The sequence below is a fragment of the Lontra canadensis genome, unplaced genomic scaffold (genome assembly GCF_010015895.1).
Source record: "Lontra canadensis isolate GAN:19392208 unplaced genomic scaffold, GSC_riverotter_1.0 scaffold11, whole genome shotgun sequence".
Taxonomy (NCBI): Eukaryota; Metazoa; Chordata; class Mammalia; order Carnivora; family Mustelidae; genus Lontra; species Lontra canadensis.
The window spans coordinates 18,180,344-18,198,203 of record NW_022631005.1 but is presented as its reverse complement, the minus strand read 5'-3'; the positions used below and the strand labels follow the sequence as shown (position 1 = coordinate 18,198,203).

Sequence of the window (17,860 nt, the reverse complement as noted above, 5' to 3'; positions counted from 1 at the left end):
AGATTGTTGTATTAGTCTGTCAGAACTTGCCTCACAAAACATCATAGACTAAGTGGCTTAAACAACAGAAATTTATTTCTTCACAGTTCTGCAGGCCAGAAGTCTCAGATCAAGATGTTGTCAGGACTGGGGCGCCTGGGTGGCTCAGTGGGTTAAAGCTTCTGCCTTTGGCTCAGGTCATGATCTCAGGGTCCTGGGATCGAGCCCCACATTGGGCTTTCTGCTCGGCAGGGAGCCTGCTTCCTCCTCTCTCTCTGCCTGCCTCTCTGCCTACTTGTGGTCTCTGTCTGTCAAATAAATAAAATTAAAAAAAAAAAAAAGATGTTGTCAGGATTGTGTCCTAGGAAACTTTTCTTTGGATTGCAGATGGTCACTGTCTTTCTGCTCCTTCCATCTGTGCACGCTTGCCCCAGTGTCCCTTAATGTATCCAAATTTCCTCTTATAAGACCTCCACAAAGCTCAGACACACTTCAATGGCTTCTTTTTAAGTTGATTACTACTGCTTTTAAGGTCCTACCTCCAAACACAGTCACATTCTGAGGTACTGGGCTTCAACATATGAGTTGAATATAAGGGTTTTGGGCTTCAGCATTTGAGTTTTGAGAAGGCACAATTCAACCCATAACAGACACTACGATAGGAAGCTAAGAAATAGAATTTCTAGATTCTTATTCTAGCCTTGTTACCCATTAGCTATGAGATTCTTGATCAGGCACAATATGTCTGTGCCTAAATTAAAAAAAAGATTGATTTCTTTTCTTTTCTCTTTTTTCTTCTCTCTCTTCTCCCCTTTGTTCTTTCCTTTCTTTTTTCTTTTTTTTCTTTTTTAATAGCCACTATACCTGCCTTATCCTTTAAAAAAAAAAAAAGTTGCAAAGATCAAAAGATAGTAAATAATTCTAATGTGCATGTCCTTTAAAAATCATCAAAACATTATACAACTTATTTCTACAACTCCTATTTGTTAAAGATGAGATTATTGGTCTTGTGACTGTATGTTGACTCCAAAGACAAGTAATTTCTATTAGGAATCACTTTTCTCTCAGCAACTCCACCAGGGGTACTGGGAAGTATTTGTTTTCTTTCTTGCTGTTGAGTCCTAAGAAAGATTTGTGCCATTTGAAGGATCCCCCCATCTTGTATCTGATCCTTCAAGGTTAACCAGTGAATAGCTTGGACAAACTCTTCCCTTCCAAGGGGATCCTTTTCTCCCCCCAGTAAACAAACATCCAACAAAACTTCATGCAACCTGAGTGCCTGGTATTAGCCCCATTCACTAAACTGCTGTCCTCTCACCTAAGCCCTGTTCAGTCTACCTATCTTCCATGAACTTGACTCCTTTGTGAGCAATCTCTCTCATTCTGAAAATCAGGAAAGCTAATGTTATGAAGATTTTGATTTAAAAAAAAAAATCAACATGAAGTTAATCATGCTGCTTGAATCTGAACAGGGCCAATATAACAATTAGTAGAATGATGATACTATTTGTCCTGCTCAAAATTCCCTAGGCATACAACATCTGGGTTTCATATACTGCTTTTAGGGAAGGAGGATGGAAGATGTGGGAGAAGGGACGGAAAAAGAAAGGCACTGCCATTAAGATAAGTTCTTAGAACACAACATCCTTTAGTGCTTCATTTAACAAAATATGTCATTTTAGAAGTACTTCTGAGTAAAAGTAAAATGTAAATTTTATACACTGACTATAAAGAATAAAACATCCTCCGGGAAAAAATGTGCTCACCCATGAAAGGTAGAAAGTCTTCATCCCCAACCCCAAATGCTAGATTAGATGTGGATAAATGACGGATTGAACCTTTTCTAAGAAGCCTCCTTGTTCCGCCTTCAGCTTTGTCCCTATAGAGCCCTGCAAGAGCATTTGTTTATAGTATATCATCCCTTAAGCCAAAGAGATTTTATCAGAGTTGTCTGTGGAATTCACCTATTTTGTTTTACCCCCTTTACTTTACACCATTTCAAAGTTTGCATTCCCTCCAGTTTCCAGTACTGGCTGAGGGACACAAGTCCCGTTTTATCCTGTGACCTGTGATTTTAGATCAGAAAACCAACAAGCAAGTGACTCCTTGAGTCAAAAAGTGAGGCTTTTTTTTTTTTTTTTTTTTTTTTTGATGCTGGTCTTGCTCTGCCTGTGTGAACTATAGTCCACCCAGTTTTATCACCTCTGCTTCCAATCAGGCTTTCTTAAAATTGCGGCGGCGGACTTGCAGAGACCCATTAGTACATTGTGGGGCAGAATGAAGAGAAAGGTCACCCTCCACCCATCCCCACTGTGCTAAGAAAAGGAACCAACATTAGACAGACTCTTTAAATTCATAATTACACCTTCCCCCTTCTTTCTGTCTCCCCTCCATATCAACTGTGAAGTGGGAGTCTTTTTATTATTAAAGAAGGGTCAATGTTTTTGGCCTCTCCATTGTTAAAGAGAGGAGTTTCCAAATAAAATGAAGAGCAAAACAAAAAAATTGAAAGAGACATAAACTGTCTTCATGAGTCTCATATGCTTTCCCCTTAATCTGTAAGATCATTTCAACTTCTCTACCTAACGAAAAGCTTAGCTGCGTGGCTCTCATATATTAGCTCATTGCAAAGTGACCTCTATATCACTATTACTTAGAAAAAAGCACCACACTTCCATTCATTTTATTGTTCCTATAGTCTAGTTTCAGTGTCTTATTCTACTATATATTTTTAAAGGGCAGGATCTGTTTGCTAATAACGTCCCACTTGAATTTCATTTTATTTCTCTGACCTCTCTCAAAGAAAGAAAATTTTGAAGGAAATTATAAAAGAGTTTCTACCTTATATCCTAGGGGAAAGATCACTGTATAAAATATAAGATGTCATTAATAGCTTCCTATCTAAATAAAGTTTAAAATTCTACAGACCAGAAAAACAATAGAAGAAGTGTTCAACTCAGGCAGAGGCACATCTAACCCTAATAACTCACAGTTATTTTCATTTTCCATAAATGCTTCTATTCCTATTACCCAGGAGACTTGTTACTTTTATTGCATTATTCAATTAGAATGGATCACTCCCCACGTCAGTGTGATATAACCCTGTTGGGATAGCTTTTTGTGTTTTTCAAATGACATCATATTTTTAAATGAGGTGGCCTAAAGGGTCCTCTGAGGAGTTGGATCTTTCTTTACCTCAGCTTTTCAAAATATGAAGGCAAATTCAAAGAAATATAAACTCTGTCTTCACCAATAATAGCCAGTGTACAGGAGGACAAAAGACCTTAAACTCAATTTTTTCATTTTGTAAAATGAGATAACCTCTACCTTTCAGTAGTGCAGTGTTGATTAAATATGATTATTCACTAATGTGTTTTGTAGCCATGTAGTTTAACTTTAGTTAATTCGTTAACATGATGTTTTTGGAAGAGTTCCTAGAAAAAGGCCACCTGTCCCCAAATAATCTCGATACTGTATTTGTCCTAATGTTTGAGTATAACATATCTAATTATTAAAAACTGTTAACTTAAGTCAAATGAGTGTTTTTGGTAGATTAATTTATCCTTAGCCACACCCTTAGAGAATAAAGCCAATTTTCAGTAAGAATGAGAGAGGGGGCAGTTAGGATGTTCTATCAAAAGACCATCAGGGTAAGGTGCTTGGTCAGAGCTCTAGACATCTGCAATTCAGCATAGGGTGTGTGGTAAAGAAAGCCTTACTATGCAATGGATGTTTTTTCTCTTTCTTTCTTTCTTTCTGTCTGTATGTCTGTCTTTCAACAGAGAGAGAGGAAAAGGACAAACAGGGCAGAGGCAGAGGGAGAGGGAAAGAGAGAGAGGGAAAGAGAGAGAATCCTAAGCAGGCTTGGAGTCCAACAACACAGGCCTTGATCTCATGACCCTGAGACCATGACCCGAGCTGAAATCAAGAGTCTGTTGCTGAACTGACTGAGCCACCCAGGAGACCTCCAACAGACACTATTTGATAAGAACATTACTGTGAGGCAGGTACTGTCATGTCCTCTGTACAGATGAGGTAATGGAAGCCTGGAAAGGTTAAGTCAGTTGTCTGAGAGCAAAGATATTCATGAAGAACTGGCTTTGGAGCCAAGCAGTGAGGATTCAGAAGCCCTGATGGGGCACTGAGCCTGGCTCCTCCTGTGTGGTAAACGGAGAGAAGGAAGGGGAGCGAAGGACACTGTGGCTCCTGCTGCCTAGTGCCTCTTTCTACCCAATAGCTACTCTCCCGTTGTTCTTTAATAGCGGAGCCACTCATTCCTTTTTGGAAAGCAATGGGCTCTGATGAAAATACTCATTGTCCCACACCGCGTATGTTTCATTCTGGCCACGGACATTTAAGCAGAAATCCACTGAGCTTGATATTTTGTTATACAGAGAGACTGGCACTTCCCTTTTCCATTTTCCCCATCCCTTCTTGCTGCCTGAAATGAAGTTACCGACTGGCAGTGGTGAAGTAGTTGTGCTTTGACTCTAAGATTGACAGGTTCATGCTAGGGAGGACAGAGCAGAATGGTGGTGTTTTGCAACTTTTTTATAGAAGAACAACAAATCCCTATCTGGCTAAGCGACTGTTTCTGCTCCACATCAAATGTAATCCTAACCCATATGGTGATATGCAAACATAGGAGAAAGAACCCAGTTATCGTAGATGACGCCATACTGCCCAAGTCTGGCCCCATGAGGTGGTGGGTACATGCGTAGCTCTGTGCCACATACGTCCACTGAGGGGTGATGCTGCTTGCTGTGCAGTTGTACCCAAGCACAGACCCAGCTCCGTACGGAACAGTGTGTATAGTTCAGGGCTGACACTGCAACAGGTGTCCGCAAACTACAGCCCGCTGGCCAAATCCCTGCTGTGGCCCGTTTTGAATGGCCTCTAAGCTGAGAACGTTTTTTTGTTCATTTGTTTTTTGTTTCGCATCTTAAAGGGTTTGACAAATAAAAAACAAGAATACATCATGGAAATCACATAGGACACAAAATCTAAAATATTTACGATCTGGTCCCTTACTGAAAAAAGTTTGCTGATTCCTCAGAGGGACAGGATAGAGTCAATGTGCCCAGATCACAACTATCCAGGTTGCAGTTCTTACCCTCCTTTAAGGCTATTTTTATAGCCTTATTTTTATCACCTTTATTGGCCGGTGAGTCATTACATCCAAAGTATGATATGTAATTGAAGGGCAGCCTAAATTACTATCGGGAGGGGGGTAGTGTAGGGCAATAGGGAAGGAAAAGAAACAGTAAAACTGTTACCTTCCTGACTTAAAAAAGGAGAATCTAGTTTTAAGTATATTAACATCAGATTGGCAGAAAACATCACACATCAGCTGAAGCAGATTGTTGGAAAGGAAGTATCATTAAGCACTGAACAGAAAATCCTAGAAGGAATTAAATTTTGAATACCTCAGAATAAAAGTGCCTTTCAAGAAGACTTCCCTGCCACAGGTGGTGCTAAGCTTTCATTCCATAAATAAACATGATCACCATTCACTTTAATTCTTGTCACACACAATGATGCTAGACTAACAACTGGATTGAAAGCGCTGAGTAGAAAGATGGTGATTTTCCTGATTTTCTATTCTCATTGCCTCATAGAACCTAAAGATGATCAGCCATTTAGACCCTGAAAATTACTTCAAATAATATGGGGACATAAGCAATTTTATTTTTAATAGAAGGCTAATGAATCATTTCTCACATCCAATGTAAGAATATAAATTATTAAATTTCTCCAATTGCATATTTGAGAAAACATCCCAACACACAATCTAGCTTAATGGTAAACCAACCTCCCACAAAAGTCTGGGATCTTTTTGGCTTTGTTTTTTGGTTTTGCTGGTTTGGTTTTTTTGTTTTTTTGTTTGTTTGTTTCTTTACATTTTTTTTTCACTAGAGCTTGAGTCTAAATAGCACAGAAGAGGAATATATGTGCACATTAACACCTCAGATTCCCAAATACTTAAATTTCATTTAAGTTCAAAATTTCTTGTTTTTCTGCATGTACCTTTGTCTTCTAAAGTATTTCAATCATCAGCATTTCACAAGTAAAGTTTTTATTCCTCGAAAAGTGTATTGCATCAGCTGTTTTCATCTAATATTTTGTAGATACAACACACTTTGTCTTCAAATCAAAGATAACAAACTTTTGTTCAGACACTGAGCACAAAATTGCCCTTCCTAAAAATCAGTCTTCAAGGTTTTCGATTTCTAGTATTTATCCTTCACATTGAATGTATGCATTCATATAATTATAAAATTATGCAATTATTTTATGTAGATCAGTGATGACTGCATATGAATGTCATAAAACAACACATTACAAAGCACTATGATTAGAGAAAATGGTAATTGTGAACATCTGGATTGAGAAATTTAAATTTGAAAACCTCTGATATTTTTCATAAAGCTTTTTTCTATGCTTGTCCATATTTCAATGGGTACTGACTGAAATTATTTATCTGGAAGAGACTAATTTAATGTAGATCAAAATATGTTGCCAGATCAAGTACCCAGGTAGAGAAATAGTCATGTCTCTGTTTTGTTAGGTAACTACACTGATATAAGAATAGTCTTAACATTTTCTTTAAGAATGTTCAGCAATTTTGATGTCAAAAGAGTAAGAACAGCCAAAATGAGGAAATACTTTTAAATAGAATTCATCACATTTTATTGGAGAGGAAAATAACTATATACTTAAAAACTGCCAAAAATATCTTGAGCAGGTATGAATTCATTTTAAAAATATTTTAAGAAAGCAGAAAGTATATCTCTATTTTTAATGAAACCACATGTAATTTCTAAAAGGCTTCAGGCTGCTAAAGCCCCTAATTTCTGTGAAGGAAGGACATATCTTTTCCAAAGCCCTAGGTGCTGTCTACCTTCTGGGCAGGATGGGCATTCAAATATTTAACAACATTATGGTGGATACACCTACTATTCACAGGAAATGCCCACTCAATCAGGGTGGATGCCGGCTGGCAAACTCGGGTCTAATCCATCGGTGTAGCCTTGATGCTTGTGCACCATCTTCCTAGATGCGTGGAGTGGGCATGGGAAGGAGAGAGGGATACTTGTCACCCATTCGCTTTAGCGTTCACTGCAGGGTCTCTTTCCTCTCTGGGCTTTGTTTGTGGTCACACAGGTCCTTGCTAGTCTTCTCTACAATACACATCTCCAGTCTGAGTCTCCTACTTAACTCCCTCTTTAGCACAAAAAGAACATCATTATTCTCTATTCTTCATCAGCATGAAGGAAACTCCTGACTTTATAGGCTCTCCAGCCATGTCTTCTTAATTGCTTTCGCTTTGTGTCAGGTACACAGTTCCAGGGAATTGTTCCCTTTAACAAGGCCTTCCTGCACATGCATTCCACAAAGCTATCTCACATCTCTGTCATTTTTCCCACCAGCAATTTTGTGGAAGGATCAGGACAGAAACACAAGATTCTAGTACCAGAACTCAAAAATGTAACTTTTTATTCTGATTGTGTCATGGCAACCCTCCCTTGGAGATAACAAGGAGAAAACTCCCAGATGGTACTTCAATAGGGGATGGTCCCACCACATATATTTCATGCCCGGTGCATTTATTATTGTTGTCTTCTCTCATTATTATGCCATCTGCACCCGCAGCCATACTGTTGAGATTTTTTTTCCTGCTTTTTCATGTTTAAACAACTTTACTATTATATAATTCACATGCTATACAATTCACCCATTTTAATATGTATGAGTCATTGTTTTTAAATGTATTAACAGTGTTGTGCATACATACCACAATCTAATTTTAGAATATTTTCACCTTCAAAAGAGATCCCATACTCATTCACAGTCAGTTCTTATTGCCTCCAGCCCTAGTTGGCCCTGAGAAACATTTGCCTACTTCCTACTTTTGTAGATTTGCCAATTTGAGATCTTTCAAATGAGTGAAATCATAAAATACGTGGACTTCTGTGACTTGCTTATTTTCCTTTGCAAAATGTCTTCAAGGTTTATCCATGTAGCATGTATGAGTACTTCATTCTTTTTGTATTGCCAAATAACATTCTTTTGTATGGATTTATTACATTTTATTTATCCATTAGGGCTTTTTCCCCATTAATTTATTTATTTTTTTCTTTTATCATGCCAAGAAAGTTTCCTATGCTATAGAGAGTCTGGTAAAGGTTTTCTGAATTAAACTGGTGAGAATTACAAATGTAGTAAACAACTACAACCTCTTCCTATGGAAGAAGTGATCTGTTCAAAGGAAAGAGCAATTAATGCAAATATTCAAGAACCCATATGCTGAGAAACTTTAAAAACACTGGCAAACATAAAGAAAATGAATAATCATTGCCTCTGCTTTCTAATGGCAAGATTTTCATCAAAACTTATATTGGCCCTGCCTGCAAGACTTGTAAACAAGTAAATAAAAATGGAAAGTGGAACCAGTAATTGTTATTTCTTACAATATCAAGCACTAAGGATGATGGATTTTTTTTCCTCCACTTCGACCCAACAACACCATGTAGCTGCTTTGAGAATGCTGATAAGCTGTCACACCTGGTTGCAGGGAGTATACAGACCAAACTAGAAGTGCTAGAAATACCAATATTAAAAGTTAGGGGATTGTTCATACTCCATATGCTAGTGGGTATAAAACAAAACAAAACCAAACCAAAACAAACAAACAAACAAACAAAAAACCAGTGTAGCAGAGTTAGCCATGGCCCTAATATTTATAATTTTGCATTAGCAGCATTTTTCATGTATGCAAAGCCCTCAGTGGACTTCAAGTTAGATACAGTGGTACGATGACAGTTGGGATCCATGTGTGTGAAGGGCTTCTGAATCTAATATTATAAAGGCAAAGAATCGCCCTGTATGGGTGAATAAATATAATTTCTATCTTGCCATTTCAGATAAGAAAACATGTTCAATAATTTGTATAGTGCCAGAAGACATTAACAGAAATAATATGGGAGCTCAACTTGATTACTTTACTATTCCTTCTACATGCTCTTCTGTCTCAAAATGGGTGAAATAAATTATTGGAAAGGGTCTTATTCCCTTTGAGTGTTATGTTTAAAAGGATTTTTTTTCCTCCTCAAGTTATTTTTTTTTTCCTAGTAGTAACACAATCACACTGAAACAATTAACCTTGCATTTTCTTCCCTTCAAAAATTAATTCACACTACAAAACTGCATTTTACGGTCTCACTCACACAGTCATTTTAAAGGAAACACAAACAAAAGGTTTCAAGTTTCTTAGGCTATTTGGAAAGAAAAAAAAAAAAAGAAGCAACTAGAACAGCAGTCATCCATGAAAACAACTGACATTTAGTTTCACATGTAAGGTAAATCTGAATGGCATGAGAACCTTTCTACTCACAGGTATCTAAAGACTCGTCTGAATCATCAGGGCAGTCAGGGTCCCCATCACACAGCCAGCTCTGGGAGACACAAGTCACATGATCGTGGCAAAGAAATTCACCAGGATCACACAATTGCTGATCTGAAAATGAAAATGTTTTGAAATAAAATATGAATGATCTGAACATGAACACAAGAGCAGTACAAAGATGAAATGTGGGAAAGCAATACATAAAAGGTCCATGAGTGTGATCAACATTTTCTGTTCAGCAGCAAAACTAAACCAATTATTTATCTCAATTTTAGCTACTCAGCTCAAGCACACAATTTTGATAAAACTGACTATGTTGCAGTCTCACACAATCTGTTCTGAAAATAGTTAAGAATTCTTCCTGTGTTTATGACTAGAACTTTGGTCATATTGGGTAAGGCATATGACAATCACAGCCAGTAGATTTTACAGCTGTTGATCCAAAGCAGACATTCCTGATCCCAGAAATTTTAGTTTCCTCCTCTGTTCTAGGAGTAAGAAAAATCATAAATAAAACTTGAAATATTGTACTTACTTTCCATGTCTGAGAATTCAATTCCTAATCATCCATCCTAATACTGAGGCTACAGGTCTTTATGTCAATTAGATACCCATTATCATAATATTTTCTTTCTTTCGTTCTTCCTTTCTCCCTTCCTTCCTTCCTTCCTTCCTTCCTTTCTTTCTTTCTTCCTTCCTTTCTTTCTTTCTTTCTTTCTTTCTTCCTTCCTTTCTTTCTTTCTTTCTTTCTTTCTTTTTTTTTCCTACAAGTTTCCAGATGATAGTTTCTGCTACTGGATAGCAAAAGTGATAGTAACTTCCAAAAACTTTTGCTCTAACTTGTGTTTCTATAATTGGCCATATCCAAAAATCACATTATTTTCCTTCAATGGCTTTAGGATATTTAGGATCTATAGTCTTTATTCAAGTCCTAGTAAACTCATCATATGTCTTTTTGTTTTGTTTTGTTTTGCTGTTTTGTTTTTGCAATACACTTATTTATACACTGTGAATCCGATCAATAAAATATTTACTTTTTTAATATTTTAAATGTCTGAACTAGGAATGTTTTTTTACAGTTGATGATCTCTGAATGTGAAGAAGTGCTAGCCATATCAAATCTTAGCCATTTGATATCACTTACACTTTTGTTATGTATACACAGGAATGATTCAAGATAAAAAAACTATTAGTAAGTAGGTCTTTAAATATGTAGCAAACAAAAATTCTAAGTGATACAAAAGCATGGAAAGCATGAGGCCAAAACTTAATTGACTTTTTTCCCCAGTAATATACAGAATGATGGTGCATTTTCCACACATTGGGATAAAGTATGGAATATTTTTTTTCTTTGTCTCCCTCAATCTCTTCTCTCCTGACCCAACATAATTTTCAATAATATGTATTACAAACCCACACAAACATATCCACAACTTGTGGGTATATAACTATTTTTTCTACTTTCGAACTATAAATATTACCTGAAAGTTCTGATTATTTTATCTTATCCTGTTATATTTTTTCATAAATTCACCATCGATATCCTACTTATTACCACTATTATCATAGCTGGGTTGTTTTTTTGTTTGTTTGTTTGTTTTGTTTTGTTTTTGCATTAAGTTGATTGAGCATACTCTATTTGGTTCTAGAATAGTAGCTACAAAAATGTAGAAGTCACCATCTTTGTCTGCTTGTGCCAATAGGTCCAGAAGGAAACAAAGTACCTTTATGCAACAATTTGACAAATAAATGATATAGAAAATAATTGCTGAAAGAAGAGACCACAGGGGTGCCTAGATGGCTCAGTTGGTTAAGTGTCTGCCTTCAGCTCAGGTCATGATCTCAGAGTCCTGGGATCGAGCCCCACATCAGGCTCCCCACTCCAAGGGGAACCTGTTTCTCCCCCATCCCTCTCCCTCTGCCTGCTGCTCCCCCTGCTGGTGTGCTCACTCTCTCTCACTCTTTCTCTCTCTGTCAAATAAAGAAATAAAATTGTAAATAAATAAATAAATAAATAAATAACCACAGGGGTGCCTGGGTGGCTCAGGTTAAGTATTTGCTTTAGGCTCTAGTCATGATCCCAGGGTCCTGGGATGGAGCCCTATGACTGGCTCCCTCCTCAGGGCGAAGTCTCCTTCTCTATCTCCACTTGTCCCCCTCCACTTGTGCTCTTGATAGCTGTCTCTCTCTCTCTCAAGTAAATAAAATCTTTAAAAAGTAAATCTAAAAAAAAGAACAAACCACAGATAGAGATGGAGACAGAAACAAAGAATAGGTTGGAGATGTAAGCATTACTTTAAAAATGGGTAAGATTTGGATACATGGAGAGTAAATATAGGGCATTCCCGATGAGGGCAGAGTGAAAATACAACTAAGGAACTAATTACTAAACTGCATTTGAAACAAACAAACAAACAAAATTCTAAAATTAAAATGACTTTCAGGTTATAGAATCTTGATTTTTTTTTCACCAGTTTGTGTGATATTTATAAGTATATATATTCCACTGCTAGAGGAGGAGGACTTAAATTTTGTTTTAGATTGTCACATAACTTTTGTAGTTAATGTAGGGAAAGAGCGTGAGATAAAATTCAAATTGTTTTGTTTATAGACAAGGAGACCGTATAATTTATCATGAAACTGGGAGAGTTCTGAAGATGAAGGAAGGCTTGTTAATAATTATACTGGGAAACAGGTATAAACCAAGTTTATTCCAGAAAAATCAGAATGGATTTTCATTGTACCTATAGCTATTCTGCATTTGATTTATGATCTTGAGATGCTAGATTGTTTCCTTCCTTCTTACCTACCAAACTATAACAAATTGCTGTGAGGATAGGGGAAAAGAGATGGTGCCTTGCTAAAAACCATTGTATAATACCTGACTCAGTAAATAATCAGTAAGTACTTATTACAAGTATAAAGAAATAAAAAGGACCATAAAGAACTGTTTATGGTGTTGGAAAATAGCATCTCAAAAACATAGGTCAGAGTCAGGAATGAAGGACTTTGATTCCCATAGGAAACATTCTGTAGATAATTTAAAGTCATAGGAAAGTACTTAAGAAAGATTATTTATGATAAAATATTGTACAAAGTCATTTGTCAGGAGACTATTGAAATTGTCTAGAGAAAAGCTCCTGATGATTGAACTGAAGTAATGGGGACTAAAATGGAGACTCTGCTGCAAGTGAGGTAAGAGTTAAGAATTGGTGACCAGGACGCCTGGGTGGCTCAGTGGGTTAAGCCTCTTCTTTTAGCTGAGGTCATGATCCCAGGATCCTTGGATCGAGCCCCACATCGGGCTTTCTGCTCAGCACGGAGTCCGCTTCCTCCTCTCTCCCTGCCTGCCGCTCTGCCTACTTGTGATCTCTGTCTGTCAAATAAATAAATAAAATCTTAAAAAAAAAAAAAAAAAGTTAGTGACCAAATGGTTGAAAGGCTCAAATATGTCTCTAAGTAGCCTCAAAAATTGACTGGATGGCATCTCAAAACCAAGATAAAATATACAGATGTTAAAAAAAAATAATAATAATAATGTTCTTATAAGCCCGGTCATGGGGGCAGTGGATTAATACTAGTAGGTGTAATAGTTTATAGTGTTGTTGTTTTTTTTGTCTCTAAATCACTTGACCACCACCACCCCCATCTTAATTTACTCATTCATTTACTTATTAAACAATCACTAATGAGTTTCTACTATGTTCTAGGTACTGGGAATACTTTTCTTTTTTTTTTAATACAGAGACTCTTGCCACCAAGAAACTTAAATTTTAGTGGGAGGATAGAAACAAAAATAAAATAAATGAGTTAAATGTATAGTATATTAGAAGATAAAACCTTATGGAGAAAAATAAAACAGAGATGGAGATTAAGAATTGGAGGCTGGGGGCGCCTGGGTGGCTCAGTGGGTTAAAGCCTCTGCCTTTGGCTCAGGCCATGATCTCAGGTTCCTGCGATTGAGCCCCGCATTGGGCTCTCTGCTCAGCAGGGAGCCCGCTTCTTCCCTCTCTCTCTGCCTGCCTCTCTGCCTACTTGTGATCTCTCTCTATCAAATAAATAAATAAAATATTAAAAAAAATAGAATTGGAGGCTGGGGGTGCCTGGGTGGCTCAGGGGGTTAGAGCCTCTGTCTTTGGCTCAGGTCATGATCCCAGGGTTCTGGGATCAAGCCCCACATCGGGCTCTCTGCTCGGCGGGGAGCCTGCTTCCCTCTTTCCCTCTGCCTGCCTCTCTGCCTACTTGTGATCTCTGTCTGTCAAATAAATAAATAAATAAATAATCTTAAAAAAAATACTTGGAGGCTGGAAAGATGGAGATACAATTTTAAATTAAGGTGGTCAGAGAATACATCACAATGTCACATCTGAAATAAAAACCTCTGGAAGGAAAGGGTGACATCTGTTTGGATAAAAGGTCATGTGGTAAAGGTCATACACCAAGGACCTGAGGCAAAAGGGTGTCCAGAAAATTTAAAGAAACACTAAGGAGATCAAAATGGCTGGGGAAAAGAGATTAGAAAGAGCTGAGGTCAAGAAATGAGTAAATATAGGGTTGAAGGCAGCAGATGAAGGCTTGAGCTTTAGTAAGAGTCAAGATGGAAAACCACTAAAAGGTTCTAAGTAAAGAGAAAATCTAACGTACTTTAAAAAAAAAAAATTCTGACTACTATGTCGAGAATAAATTTCAGTGAAGTAAAGGTGGAAATGAGCTCAATTAGAGTGTTATTGCAATAATGCATATGAGAAGGGATGATTAGTAGTTAAATATATTGGTGAAATGGAGTCTCAAGACAGTATTTGATGAGGAAACTAAAGTCAAATATCCTGTTCACCATCTTATTAAATGTCGGAATCTTAAATTCAGATCTTTGACCCTCAGTGTATGACTCTGTGTATGAACTGTTTTGGGAATATTATGAGGTGTTTGTGGGAGATCCAAGAATAAATATGTATCAGGAAATGATGCATTTAAATCTGAAATTCAGGAGAATAATCAAAGCTGGAAACATGAAACAGACCTGGAGCTGTAAGAAGACAGTGAAAAAAAAACTATAAGAATAGATGCAGATGAAATTAAACTGAGGTAGGGGGAAGGAGCTGAGGGCAAAGAAATAAGAGTAAGTCAGGCAAGGGGATGGAGACAGCAGGAAGTTTAGCCAGAGATATATAAGGAGAAGGGCCAGGGAAAAGGATCTTACCTAAAAACATGTGAAATCTCAAAAGCTGGAAGGAAGGGGGTCATTTTGACAATGCCCAAGTATGATGAGTTCTGAAAAGATGGAGTAGACTTATAGGCTAACGAAAAGGTTCCAGCGAAGGAAGAGGGAATGGAGCCCAAGGATATGAAAGTGGAGAGTTTCCCAAGGAGAGTTCATGGGGCTGGAATGAGACCCTAACACTAATAGGAACACCTGCCCTGAGAAAGAAAGGATAGGGATACAAAATAGATAAATCGTTAGCTACTAGGGAAGCTGATATTCTTGCCTGATCATGATTTTTCAAAAAACTGAAAAATAAGATTATTTTTTTTTGAAACTTGGAAAAAAGGCACAATTGGAAAGAGTGGTGAAGGTTTAGGATAACTGCTATGAGGAACCAGAAAAGGAATCCACTAGGAATCTGTGAAAAGTTTTCTTAGTAACAGTGACGGGGATCCAGCTAAGACTGAAAAGTGTATATTTGATAGTTAAGTATTTTATTCATTTTGTTTTGTATTAATGTCCAAACATTCACCTACATTGAACCACAGATAGAGAATAATCCCTTTGAGAAAACCTCAGAAGAATACCCCTTGGGAAAATATGCAAACCATCCTCAATACATATTTACATGTAGAGACATGTATGAAAATCCACCATATATATATATGGATTTTAGGAGTAAGATTTTAGGAGTAAGATTTAGGAGTAAGATAGACTTAAGGGGATTTACCTAATGAGCCTATGTTATCAGCTTGCTAAGCAAGCTCCAATCTTTAAAGACAATTTGCACTGTTGTGATTTTGGGGACAGTTTTATATTATCCCTCTAGGAAACAGCAGTTAAGAATAGCTTGCTACTCTACTCACCTATTTATTTTTCAACCAGTTATTCCACTTAAAGTTGGGTTTTTAAAAGCATTGATTATACAATTCAAATGAATGAATTTTCAGTATTTCAAGGTGATTATTTTAAAAGATATCCAATGGATTGAGCTCCTTGAATCAGAAGCAAAATATGTTGTATGTGTATGTATTTTCCACTTATCCTATTTAATGCTTCATGCCACACTTCTGAAATAGTCAAACTAATCTTATTTTAAATATCTTCCTATTGTATGAAAGGTAATGTTATACTCTGTAATTAAAACAAGAAGCTTATGAGAATGTGCAAGCAGTTTCATTTACATCCCTCTGGAAAAAGATCAAAGCTAGTACCATGTCAATCTCTTCATAATAATAGACTCTTGCAATCAAAAGACATGAAAACTGTGAAGTGTGTAAACCTGGCGATTCACAGACCTGTACCCCTAGGGGAAAAATATATGTTTATAAAAATTAAAAAAAAATAAATAAAAAAAGACATGAAAAGACTAGAATAACCATAGCCTAGAGAGTTTACTAAGTTTGGATTCACCCTGACTTAGTATGATAATCTTCCTACATTTATATGAAAACATATAATTGCTCATTTTAATAAAAACTTATAGCAATATTTTTGGAAGTTGGGTATAGATGGTCTTAAATGAAAGATTTTAGATATATGAATTGCCACAGACTATCTAATTTATATTTTCTCATTTTAAGGTCACAATGAACTGCTATTTTTTATCCTTTCAAAAAACAGGAAGAATTGAAGTCAAAAAGTACAAGTAATATCCATCAATTACATGAATAACTATGTAGATTCCAGCTCCTTGAGTATTTCACCATGATCAATTTATAATAATGTTATGCCATTTCCCTTAGAAGTCAACTTACCATTTAAATACTAATGAGAATGTTCATTTACAAAAAAAAAAAAAAGAAAGAAAAAGAAAGAAAAAAAGAAGAATTGCCTATTACATGCATAGCAAGACACTATGGGGGAGATTTAAAGGAAGTATAAATGATGAACTCTGGTAACTAATTACAAATTAAAGGTAAAGGAAGGGTAGTACCCATTTAACAGCTAAATTCCTGAGGAGTGAACTACTGATTCTATCTAAGTTAAAGAATTTCTACAAACTCCTGCACAAGCTAAGTATTAGGAAAAGGCTGTAACTTAGGTTTTCAGAACTCAGTTAACATCACAAATACTTATTTAGTATATCCACATCTTACTGCTAACAGATATATGATGGTTAATAATATATTATTTATAAATGCTTAAAGAGAAATATAGCTATATTTCCTTTCTTCTCATATAAGAGGCAATGATTTCATCATTGGGAGAACAGAATTCTTGTAGAGATCTACAGAAAGTATTACTAATTCAGCTTCAAATTTCCATTAGGCTCATGAAAAATTAAGGGAGCTGTGTTAGTTATCAAGTAGTAGGAAGTACCTTACATCGTTTGACTTTATATTCCCAGACTCCAGAAAAATGTGCATATGCAGATGAAGAAAAAAATCCTCAGAATTCCATGTGAATTGTTTTTCATAATATGGTTAAAGGATTTCCTCTTTAATGCTTTCTTCTACTCTCCCTTCACAGTTCAACTCAAACTTTTAGTTCACTATGCTGTTCTATCCACTTTCCCCAAATGTAGAATTTTTTGTGTCTTTACTGCTTTATTGCTTTGCTTCCCCTTACAAAAAGATTCTAGTCTTTCTCGAAAGTCTAAGGACATTTTAACTCCTTTAATCAAAACTTCCCCATCAAACTTTTTCTTCCTCCTTCACCAGTTCCATAGCATTTCACGCAGTGCTCACTTCAGCAGCACATATATTAAAAGTAGAACATTCCACCCAAAAGACCAAATAGCTCCTACTGTATTTTGCTCTGTGTATTGTAGTCATTGGTGATGACCTCCTGGAGGGCAGAAGATTCTGTCTTAGGACTTCATATTTGCCCTAACAAGGTGATTTCAATGGGAAAAAAAAAATCAAATTTTCCAAAAATAATTATACATTATTTTTGGATGGGGAGGGAAGAAAAACCAAAGCAATACCAGTGTTTTATATTTTATTATCAGAAAGATAAATAGATTTATTTAGTTAATCACCAAAAATAAAACTAAGTTCTCCCATGGTTAAAATAAAATAACCTGAATACTAAAGATTATACCATTTAAAATTAAAGCATCCATGAAAACTAAAAATCAAACTTGAGAGAGATTAAATGTCATCCTCCAGAGTCTCTTAAAGACTATACTGAAAATTACACTTTTACAATAGCTGGTTATGCAATGCTAACTTGGACAAATATGCTAATGATAGTTTTTTTTTTTTTTTTAAGATCGTTCCTTTAGAAATATCATCATTGTAAGTGAAAGATAAAATGTAACTCACCAT

The 17,860-nt window shown here is 36.3% G+C and overlaps 1 protein-coding gene across 1 annotated transcript in view; it reads right to left on the bottom strand.

Moving 5' to 3' along the window:
- Nucleotides 1–17,860, bottom strand: part of LRP1B (LDL receptor related protein 1B) — a 1,927,222-nt gene that overhangs the window by 1,555,039 nt on the left and 354,323 nt on the right. The window contains exon 2 of the mRNA XM_032856138.1: nucleotides 9,374–9,496. Coding sequence (XP_032712029.1) covers nucleotides 9,374–9,496 — 123 coding nt within the window. The remainder of the gene's footprint in view (nucleotides 1–9,373; nucleotides 9,497–17,860) is intronic.